This window comes from Lagopus leucura, unplaced genomic scaffold, assembly GCF_019238085.1.
Source record: "Lagopus leucura isolate 7727_CA_CO unplaced genomic scaffold, USGS_WTPT01 Super-Scaffold_760, whole genome shotgun sequence".
NCBI lineage: Eukaryota > Metazoa > Chordata > Aves > Galliformes > Phasianidae > Lagopus > Lagopus leucura.
Genome location: NW_024962257.1, coordinates 6,060,659 through 6,071,166, shown reverse-complemented (window position 1 = coordinate 6,071,166; position 10,508 = coordinate 6,060,659). Strand labels below are relative to the sequence as shown.

Below are 10,508 nucleotides of genomic sequence, written 5' to 3'. Positions count from 1 at the left end.
TCTGAAATAAAACACATAAAAATATCTAAAAGGACTGTGTAGTTTTCGTACTCCAAAGACTTGCTTGTTGGAGAATTAAAATCACACCCATGTGCCTGCCAAGTGCTGCATTTGGGGCAGGAAAGCTGACATTCCTGCCTTGGCCCAGCCTACATTTTGCCCAGGTACACAGAATATTCAGTGCTTAGACAACACTGATCCATGCACACCTCCTAGCTAAACCAGGATATATAGTGAGGCCAGTTGTATCTCCCAACTCCAAGCCTTTACAATCCCTGTAAAGACAGCTCACTCACAGCCAGATTCTGCCTTTCCTTTGAACTGAGCACTCCTATCGCCCAGGCCTCAAAATCCAGGCTGTGAAAATACAAAGGGAAGGCACAACTTGCCCAAAGGAACAAATCCTTCCTTTCAATAAATCGCAAGGAGACCAAACAATGGTCTTGTTTTAGAAATTCAATTTAATTAAAAAAAAAAAAAAAGATATTATAAAATACAAAGTATTCCAGGTGCTGTGTGGTGGGAAAGCAGTTCGGGCTCCTGTCAGGAACCAGCAGCTGGTGAGGGAAGAGTCACAAAATCACATCCTCCTGATGTGACACGTCAGCCAGCTTCATGTTTTGCCACATGAAGTCAACGAACATGGAGGCCTGCAGCAAGCGGCTCAGCCTCTGAAAGTGGCGCTCTGCAAAGAAAGAAAAGTGATGGTTGGTATCACAAGGGGAGAAGTCTACCAGAAATGGGTACAGAACACCTCTCTTCTGTTTAGAAGAGAGCAGATGGAGCATTCACAACATAAGAGGAGACCTCACAGAGGCACAAACTGTGGAAAAACTCTCAGTCCAAGCCAACAAAGAGAGGCCACAAGGCACTACATCACACAACACCAGGATCTTAGAATGGTGCGAGTTGGAAGGGACTTCAGAGCTCATCTACTTCCAACAGCACTGCCACAGGCAGGGACACCTTCCCCTAGACCAGACTGCTCAAAGCCCCATGCAACCTGGCCCTGAATCCTTCCAGGGTTGGAAGATCCACAACCTCTGTATGCACACAGAGCACAATACAGGAAGAGAGTTCAGATCTCACATAAGCAGAAGGCAGCTGAGATTGGATACAATCAATTTCCACAGCACATCATTGCAGGCACCTCCCAGCAGCTCTGGGCTGGGTTAACCTGCCCACCGCCCAACTGTTTCTGCAGCACCGCTCACCAGTGTAAGGCAGCAGGGACTCCACAGCAGATTTAATGCCCGAGTACTGCAGGAGGTTGTCTGGTGCTTCATGCTTCAGGAGGGTTTCAATGACAGCTTGAGCCTCATGGCAGTTTCGAGAGTTCGTATTCCACGTCACCAAGAATGTTAACACCGCCTCTAGGGAAGAAGGACATCTGTGCACATGGGTTGGGCAAAAAAAACATCTCTCGTGTCAGAGATCAGCTTTAATTTCACTTCAGAAAATAAGCCCCAAATCTGAAAGGTTTTAGCTCTGAAACCACGCAGTAACAAACCTTTCTGATCCTTCCGCAACCGAGCAATGTTCTCTTCCAGGCGCTTTCGCCCATCGCTCTCCTTGAGGATGGCTAAAAAGAAGAAATTAAGGATTAGGGACATTAAAATTAAAATATTTCAACAACAAGACCCATGCCTCCCGCCTACACTGCAGATTCTGTAAAAAATACCATCCCTTGTGACAGTTCCAAACCTTTAGGAGTTATTGGAAAAGGGTAAAATAGAGGCTTTCAGATAATTTGACTTTACTAATTTACTTTAACTTCAGTTTATTAAAACCTTCAAACTGTAGCCTGTGTCTGACTTCAGTCAGCGTCTATCTGGAAGAGATGGAAAGCAGAGAGGGCAGAAAAAAAACCTTCAGAGTACAGAGTGAACTCACCCTTAACGACCATCAGCACCGTGTGCGGACGATCCAGAGAGATTGCCAAACCTAATGCTTTGAGGAACCTTTTCTCATGAAGCAGATTAGAAAGCTCTTGTTCTCTGGAAAACAAAGCAGTCAGGAGTATGAGACAAGTATTTGGCATTCAGTACAGAAAGTAGCTGATTTGGCAGTAATGGTGTGCAGAGGTTGAATGCCATGAAGTGAACAGTGCATGCCACTGAATGGTTCAGTGCCCTCACTGTGGAGGTAATTACCCTAGGCATGTTCAAGGGATTCTTGGATTACTCAATGCTGGCTGAAGCGGGACAAAATGAAAGCAGGTTTCAGGGGTTTGACATGCTTTATCTTAGGAGCACCAATCCATTATCAAGCTGACAATATTATAGCAAGGATTTGCAGCAATAAAACTTCTATGAAGCAGAAAAGCCTCTGGTGCCATGGCAGCATCTAAACCTCTACAGGACAGCCTTCAAATCAGGGGGAGTTGGATGGCTCTAAGTGTGGAGATTTTATCCAGACATAAGGCACCTTTCATGGCCCACTACTACCCACAATCAACTTACTTCATAATCTGCTCCTCCCGTTTAGCTTGTGCCTCCTCCTGTTCAATTTCAGTGACATCCTATAAAACCAGAATATAACTTTGTCATACCTTGTTTTAATTCAGATGAAAGAGCCACTAAGTGATGAGAAAATCATTTTCTGCAGCAAGATCTCCAGTCAAGTCGTTTACATGTTAAATCCAACAACTCACAATTCCCTCCAAGCTCTCTCTAGAAGACCAGTGCTGGAAAGGCCACTTAAAGACCAACTCCTGTTCCTTTTAAAGCATCAACTGGAGAAATTCAACGTGGTCAAAAAACCCCAAACCAAACAAAATAAAAAATATCCAAGATATGTCTTACTGATGTAATTGCAAGGTGCATAAAATGAGGACAACATGTATCATGCTGGAACAGTGAGGAAGAAATCACTGAGATACTGAACGCTGCAAATGCATTCTGATCAGTAACCCAGAAAAGAGACACAAAGACCCTGCACTGTACCTTCCACAGTGTGATGGAGGAGTCGCTGGATGCTGTCACAACCATGTCATCTTGCTTGTTAGAGTGAAGACCCCAGATTTTATCTTCATGGCTATCTAATGTTTTTACACACTCATTCGTTTTAATTGTCCAGAGTTTTAAGAGCCCATCAGAACCACTTTTGGAAGAAGAAAAAAAAAACAAAACAAAAACACAATCTCAGAAAATCACTGGATAGACCATTCTTGCTCTACCCCACCCAAAATACTGAATAAACTCATTCCAGCACCTACCAAATATGAGCAGAATTAACCAAACATCTTGAGAGATCTAAAGAATTTCAACTTGTTCCTGGTAGTACTGGCACCCCCTGGGGTGATGCCATCTTGGAATGCCCTACTACCTACACTTCTTCATACACTTCAACGCTCTCCTGGCGTTTCTGGTCTGTTACATTTCAGCCTTTCTGTAAGAAAGGGCAATTCAGGAGATAAACTGCATTCTTTCCTGCTTCTAGCTGGAGAACAAACCTTCTGCAGCTAACAGTAAGAATTTAGCCCTGGCTGCTCTTGCATCACCAAAAGCAGTAAGGTGAAATGCATCCTGAGCTCTGCCCTGTGGTGTATGTCACTAACCCAGCAACATCAGTGGAGCTAACTGGAAACATAGTGTAACTGGAGAGGAAAACAAGACACATCTCTGCTACATGACATAAAGATGGCACTCTCCTATCAGTCTCTCTAAAACTAAATCCACTGCACAGTCTTGCTGCTCATACCAGCTATGTTTTCTGAATAATTCTGGCTTCTTGTGTAGGCACTTACCCACTGAGCAGCTGTGTTCCTCGGCTTACAAAAATGATTTTCAGTACAGAGGCATCATGACCTTCAAAGGTCTGGAAAACAAGAAAGCAGCTCCAAAGTATTACAGCTGTTGCCAGGTTTTCAAAGAAGATCCTCTTTCAAGGGAATAATGCCCAATAATACCAAAGCCCAGATAGGTAAATTAAAAAAAATGTGTGTGTGTGTGTGTATATATATATATATATATATATATATATGTATGTATATATAAAATAAATCAATCTGTGTAGCATGTGAGAGTTGCCTAGAGCAAGGAGCAATCTGAGCTGTCATTACCTTCAAACAACTGAAGTCCTGAAGACCCCAAAGCTTTAGGGTTCCATCTGCTGAAGAGGTGGCCAAAATCTGATCCACTGGAGAGAACTGCACACACCAGATTCCACGCTTATGTCCAGTGAAGACACCCAGCAAAGAGCAATCAGAACAGGACCACAGCTTGGCCAGCCGGTCCTGTGAGCCCGTGGCAATGAGCTTGTCGTTTGGAGAAACTGCCACGCTGTTTATGTCCTGCAAAAGTCACAGAAACAGAGAGCAAAGCAGTTTAAGTCTGCTTTTGCTGTCAGAGAGCCAGGAATTGCAGGGTATAAAACAGGAGAGCATTTAAGTACTAAAAATATGCTCTCGCATCAGGTGGAACTTCACCTTGTCATGACCTCTCTCAGTCACTTGCGCATGAAGGGTTTCTGGACTGGAGATCAAGGCTGCTTTTGCTTTGGAAGTGAGAGACTCTGGGATATTCCACACTTTTATTGTGCAGTCCTGGCTGCTGGTCACTATAAAGCTTTCTTTCAACCTGAAAGAGAGAAAAGAAGCACGCCAAGCATAAGAAAGCAGAACAGTGGTTTTCACCGCACTGAGAAAAGGCCTTGTCCTCTCGGAATCCACACAGTCACTCTGCTGTGACATTAAACAGAGCATGAGTGCTTTTGAAAGTTGTCTTTCATTTTACTTAAGCCCCTGGGATAACCTCCCTCCATTCAGCAGTTAGCCAAAACACTGCTAGCTTTCTTCATTTGCACACTAAGGTTTGTGGCAACTTTTGAACAAGCTAGGCCTCCAGACTGCTAGGCAGCACAAAGTAGAAGAGCTGATAAACAGATACACAATTTAAGCAAGCACCTTGATAGGAACACTCCCTCCATTCTCCAGTCAGTTTCTCCAAATTACTTGAGGATTACCTGGCAAATTAAGCAGCTGCTGCTCTTTAAGCCAAACAGAGGGTAGACTGACAAAGAAATGCAAACTTCACAGCTTATAGACAAATGTGCATTCAAGAAAGAAAACCACAAACATTCTCCCTTCAATTCAGAGCACCCTGACAAGCTGGATTCAAACACGACAAACAATGTTATTCAGAAGCAGACATTCACGAAAACATTCACTGAGGACCAGTACAGCAGCCATGACTCATGCCTGCAAAGGTAAAACTTTGTTTGACTTTTATTACCTTGAGCAAGAGACAGCGCCTACCCCATGAGCATGACCCAACCCTTGGGCCACACAGACCACCCTGCCATCTTTATTCATCCGCCACACTCGAATGCTTTTGTCCTGTAATGGCAAAGAACAGACAGTGATCAGACTTCCACGCATTTACTACATCTGTAAGCCTGGCTATTCAGTGGCTTTTAAGCCTGTATCTTTGCCTGCTTTCATCAGAGCAAGGGAGCAACATTTAAAAGGCGTAATGGAAGACTCCTGTATTTTAGGGATGTAGCAGTCATAACTGCCATCTTAACAAAAGCCCTTCCTGCCATACTGGAATATAACAACTCTATCCATAAAGATCAATAGCAATGAACAGCTTCATTCAATGAAGAATGCCTACGCACCTTAGCACAGCTTACAAACATCAGGCCTTTCCTGAACACATCCAAAGCAAGAATCGTTTCTAAACAGAGGAAGAAAAAACAGCTGGATGCAAAGGAATACTGGAATCAGACAACAGAAGTGTATTAATTAGTATGAAGTCCACAGCTCAGTGATTAGGGCCGGGTTTGAGAGACTCAGGAACATATCTGTACTCCTTATGAAGTGACAGGTGGCATATGGCATTGGTGCAGGTCTGTCACTGCAGCCACAAAACAGCAATCAGAGCAAGCACTCCCATACCTACACCCTCAACTCCAAACTAAACTGATTTCAGTTAGTGAGAAAGACTGAACTGACAGACCTGGATAAAGATAAAGCAGCATTTGCAAAGTCAGGAGCGTACAGAAAAATACCCCACAAAATCCCCCCTCAAAAACAACCAAACAAACCACCAAAATAAGTCGTGATGCTACTCCAGACAGAGCCCAGTGACTCCAGTCCCACATAAAAGTTGTGAGAAAAGCAGGATAAAGAACTACTTCCACATCTTCCACCCATCTCCATCAGAGCTGACCACACACACTCACACACACCTGAGTGGCCATAGAGGATCTGGCAGTGTGATGTTGACAGTTCAAACACTTTCAGTTGAGGGCTGTTGGTAGCCACAACAATGTGAGAATCACCAGCCCCGAGGAACTTCACATCCAGAACCTCATCGTTGTAACCCGCAAGCTGATGATGGCAGAACAGAAAAAGTCAAACAGGGTGAAGCACCAAATGGCACCATTCTCAGGGAGGCTACATTCCCATTTTCTTTCACTTAATTCTGATCTTATTAGACATAAGCTGGAATACAGAAGGGATTTTTGTCTGAGGCTGTTCTGCTTTCCATTCGGTATTATTTGTGCAATATCCCTCCAACTCCAACAGTGGATCTGGCTTCCTGGCTTGTAACCAAGGAACAGTTCAGGAACAAACTTTCAACAATAAAGCTTGTTATTTCAAGAACAGACTTTTCACTGGAAGCAAAGCTGAGCCTAAAATACTGATAAAAGGAAAAGAAAGGCTGAGGGTTGTTACCTGCTTCCTGAGCTGAAGAGTTTGAGCATCATATAAAACAATGTTGTGCTCCACAGACACTGTAACTATCTCATTTCTCTCAGGCACAAGCATGCAGTGGGTCAGGCTGTGCTCACTGGCCTCCTCCTCTGACTCCACAGGCTCAAAGGGCACAGGCTGGGTGTACACACAAGCAGCTGTAGCAACTTCCCAGATTTTCAGGACCCCTAGCAAATAATATAGATTATGTCAGAGCCACTGTTTTAGACAGTGATTGTACAAGGAATATAAAACAAACCTTGGCACTGTGTACAAGTAAAAGCCACACAGCCTTAAGGCCTGATAATTCTTCCTCATCTGCTATCACTGAAGGAAATCAGGAGAAGGCTTTGCTCTCCATCCCCCAAGAGTTCAGCCCAACACTCCTGCCACACAAACCATGTATCCCAGGAACAACAGCAACGTAGCACCTTAAGCACAGTTCTTCCTTAGCCTCTAACTCCAGCAGCAACAAGACAGGATGCTCACCTTTGCTGCCAGCTGTGAGAAAATGCAGCCCTTGTTTCTTCACACCCAGCTGAGAGAAATCTCCTCGTTCAGGCAGCAAGATGGCAGCTTCCACGCTCTACAAAGGAGTTGGCCAAACAGCAGCTTAGCACAAAGGATTAGAGTCCTATTGCAGCAAGCAGCTGTGTTAACAGCTCATTAGTGCCAAAAGCACACAAACCATGCTTCAATGCCCCAGACTACACCACACAGGTGCCTAGGAAAGGCTGGCAGACACAAAGCAAGAAGAAAGTTTTCTAGCAACTGTCTCTCTTTCCTTCTCCAGAAGTGGGGCATAGGTAGCATACACTTCTACAAATTGTCCAGGCACAACTACATCAAGCAAGTACAGAGATAACAAACAGCTTCAGACAGAGCTTTAAGGCATTGGGAAAATACACACAGAGTAGTGTCACATCACAATATATAAAAACCCACATTTTATTTACACACATGTAGGAACCCATACATTATACACATAAACCTACAAAGACAGCAGAGAATCTCAAAGGAATAAAAGAAATGCAATTTCACCTCATAGATAGGGACAGTTCGTTTACTTTCTCTGGTTTTCAGGTTCCACACCATGCAGATTTTATCACGGCCAGAACTACAAGATAAATCAGCATTAAAAAGCATTCAACTCAATCTCCGAACTCAAATTTGGAGTTGTGGGTTCAACATTTCTCTGAAGAAGTCCACAGTGCATTGTCAAGCTGAGACTGAATACTTCTAGCAGTTCTTACCCCCAAAGGACAAACTACCCCACCCGAACTTCACTCAAGCACCCAATCTCTGCCAAGAGCCAGAGTTAATGAAAAAGCTAAGCTTTTTTTACCTAATGAACGTGTTTCCATCTGCAGTGAATGCCAGGGAGGTGACAGCACTGAAGTGGCCATCCAGCACAGCCACACACTTGCTGGAATTCAGATCCCAAATCCTGATTTTGTAGTCCATTGAAGAGGAGAAGAGTTGCAGACGGGAGATATCAGGGTGGAACTCAACGAGGCTAGAGAGGAGAAACACTTGAATGGAGTAGGAATAAGCTGCCTGGCACCTTCTTTGCGTTAGACCAATATATAAATAGAAATGCATTGCACACAAAGAATTTGACAATTCACATCAATCCCAGCATGCAGGCCATCACATTAAGTGACTGAAAAACAGGGCTCATCCTTACTGTACAACTCCTGAAGATCCTTTCAGGTTGTGTGTGCAATACTGCTTGACCATATCCCAGATCTTAATGGTGCTGTCACAGCCACCTTAGAAAAGAAAAGCATGCCAGAATGAAGAAAGGAGGTCCAACACTGCAACAGCTGTAAAATTTAATGAGTAACAAAGGCAGCAGGAAAAAAATGAATCCAGGAACAGCCATCCACACCAAGAGAAGTTCATGAGTACTTCACGCTTATAAAATCTGACTGTCCACAGAAAATAAACTTCAAAATAAACTGACACATTAGAGTTCATGCTTGTCTTCCATCTTCAAGGATCCCTAACTGCACATTCAGATTAACTATGCCACGCTGTCTCATAAATCCCTGATATTTACCAGCACTTTACTAAAAACATTTTCGAATACTGGAAGAACTCTCTCAATAAAACACTTTACACATATATAAAGCCTCTTATGATGATGTATGTAACAGAGAGCTCACCACCTCATGCTGCATTAAGTCAGGCTGAAATAGGATCATACCTGTGGCTAACAGTGTTGAAGTAGAGTCAAAGACCATGGTAGCTACTGGTGCTATGTGCACTGCCTTCCATGTGCGCACACACTTGTTCTCTCGCCAATTCCACTGCTTCAGCAGCAGGGCTCGGCTTCCTGTCACAAGAATCTATAGAAAAGCAAGGCAAAGGAAAGCAAAATCAGCCACTTCCATCAGTGACAATACACAAACAACATAAATATCCATTGCTATGATGTTCTTGAACCTTAGTATCTCAACATTCATTCATAAGACTAATACTTGTTCCAAAATGTATTAGGAAATGCACCGAACGCATAACAAGCGTTCACAAAGACCTCCTCAAAACTGAGAGACAAACATCAGAAACAACAGGAAACCTCTCCCAGAAGCTCTGACCTGCAGTGCTTCAGTATATGCATGGATGCTGGAAAGCAGCTAGAAAAAAAATCAGGATTTAAATGAAACATCAACTAATAGAGTTTCTGCATATATACAGGATAGAGTAAAACGTATTCCTGTCCCTGGATACATCTTTGTAGCTAATTACAGTAAAAAAAAAAAATCAACAGTAATTGCTACATCTGACTCGAACCCAGAAGAGATAACAGACTCCACAGAGTTCCCCAGGGACATTCACGGCAGAACACTCCTCAGACTTCACTGGACTTATCAGGAGGCCCAGGAAAGAAAAACACACAGCAAACACAGCCATACACATACCTCATCATCAGGGCTGAGAACAAATGAAGTGATGTCCTCTTGGTCGTCCTTGAAAAGTGATAAAAACACAGTTAATCATCCGTGCACTGCTTCAGAGTGCTCTCAAGCCTTCCTCTGCCACAGCTTCTACTGACCCAAGCATACCCAGCACCACGCACACAGTGATAAACAATGCAAACACCAGCCACGGTTGCAGTTCTCAGACCCCTCTATTCCGACTCCCAAAAGCTTCAAAACACATCAGTTACAAGGCCTGAGAGCCACGGGAAACGCTTCAGTGTTCCCTCACCTGCTCAAGGCTGTGCAGCAGAGCTCCCGTCTCGACATCGATCACGTTCAACTTGGTCCCACAGGGGCAGAACATGAACTTTCCATCCCGGCTTACCTAGAAAACAGAGGATGGAGAGCTGAGAGTAGGCAGTGGGGGTGGCCCAGCAGGGAGCAGGGCGCTCCCCAGCCCCTTCTAGAGACAACGGCCGTAGGCGACCACTACCTGCACTCGCCCTCCTTTGTAGAACGGCTCGATTTTCCTCGACACAGCATAACTGAGAGAGGAAGAAAGGGAAATGCATGGACAGATTGTTAAAGCGAAGACAGCGCAGCTCGGCCGCTCCCAAAGGCGAACCTTACGGCCGCACAGCCCAGCCCCAGCCCCGCTCACTTGCTCTTGAAGCGCACCGCGCTGCCCGCCGCCGTGGCCATGACACCCTGCGATCCGCGTGCAGGCCGCTTCCGGGTTTCGAGGGCGGGACTTCCGGCTGCGGGAGTTGGATTTCCGGCGCATGTGAATAACGCACAACCAACACAGGAAGCACCCTCTCTGCGCCTCACGTGGGAAAAGGAAGCGCAGGGCGCGGAGCCGCTTCCGTCGGAACAAACCGCTG

General features: G+C 44.6%; 1 protein-coding gene across 2 annotated transcripts; it reads right to left on the bottom strand.

Annotated features, from left to right (window-relative positions):
* Window positions 1–458: 458 nt before the first annotated feature.
* Window positions 459–10,370, bottom strand: TBL3 (transducin beta like 3). Of its 2 annotated transcripts, XM_042864709.1 has the most exons (22): window positions 10,286–10,370; window positions 10,118–10,169; window positions 9,914–10,009; window positions 9,625–9,672; window positions 8,910–9,051; window positions 8,388–8,472; window positions 8,046–8,216; window positions 7,742–7,817; window positions 7,190–7,286; window positions 6,683–6,888; window positions 6,193–6,334; window positions 5,620–5,678; window positions 5,235–5,338; window positions 4,430–4,580; window positions 4,064–4,294; window positions 3,749–3,819; window positions 2,946–3,102; window positions 2,463–2,521; window positions 1,894–1,997; window positions 1,511–1,582; window positions 1,215–1,373; window positions 459–685 (listed from the first exon to the last, which is right to left on the bottom strand). In XM_042864709.1, exons 1-22 carry the CDS (start codon window positions 10,324–10,326, stop codon window positions 573–575), a joined length of 2,436 nt encoding a protein of 811 aa, XP_042720643.1. In that variant the 5' UTR covers window positions 10,327–10,370; the 3' UTR covers window positions 459–572. The 2 variants fall into 2 exon arrangements, with proteins under 2 accessions (XP_042720643.1, XP_042720644.1); XM_042864710.1 differs by lacking the exon at window positions 459–685 and having other exon boundaries at window positions 1,221–1,371.
* Between the last annotated feature and the right edge of the window lie 138 nt (window positions 10,371–10,508).

What these genes read in the sequence shown, in the direction of transcription:
- TBL3 (XM_042864709.1), bottom strand. Translation starts at nt 10,326, where the DNA reads ATGGCCACGGCGGCGGGCAGCGCGGTGCGCTTCAAGAGCAA. An exon ending in GGATCTTCAGGAGTTGTACA is followed by an intron (nt 8,217 to 8,387) that starts GTAAGGATGAGC and finishes TCTCCTCTCTAG; the next exon opens with CCTCGTTGAGTTCCACCCTG. An exon ending in CGGGAGGAGCAGATTATGAA is followed by an intron (nt 1,998 to 2,462) that starts GTAAGTTGATTG and finishes TTTGTTTTCCAG; the next exon opens with AGAACAAGAGCTTTCTAATC.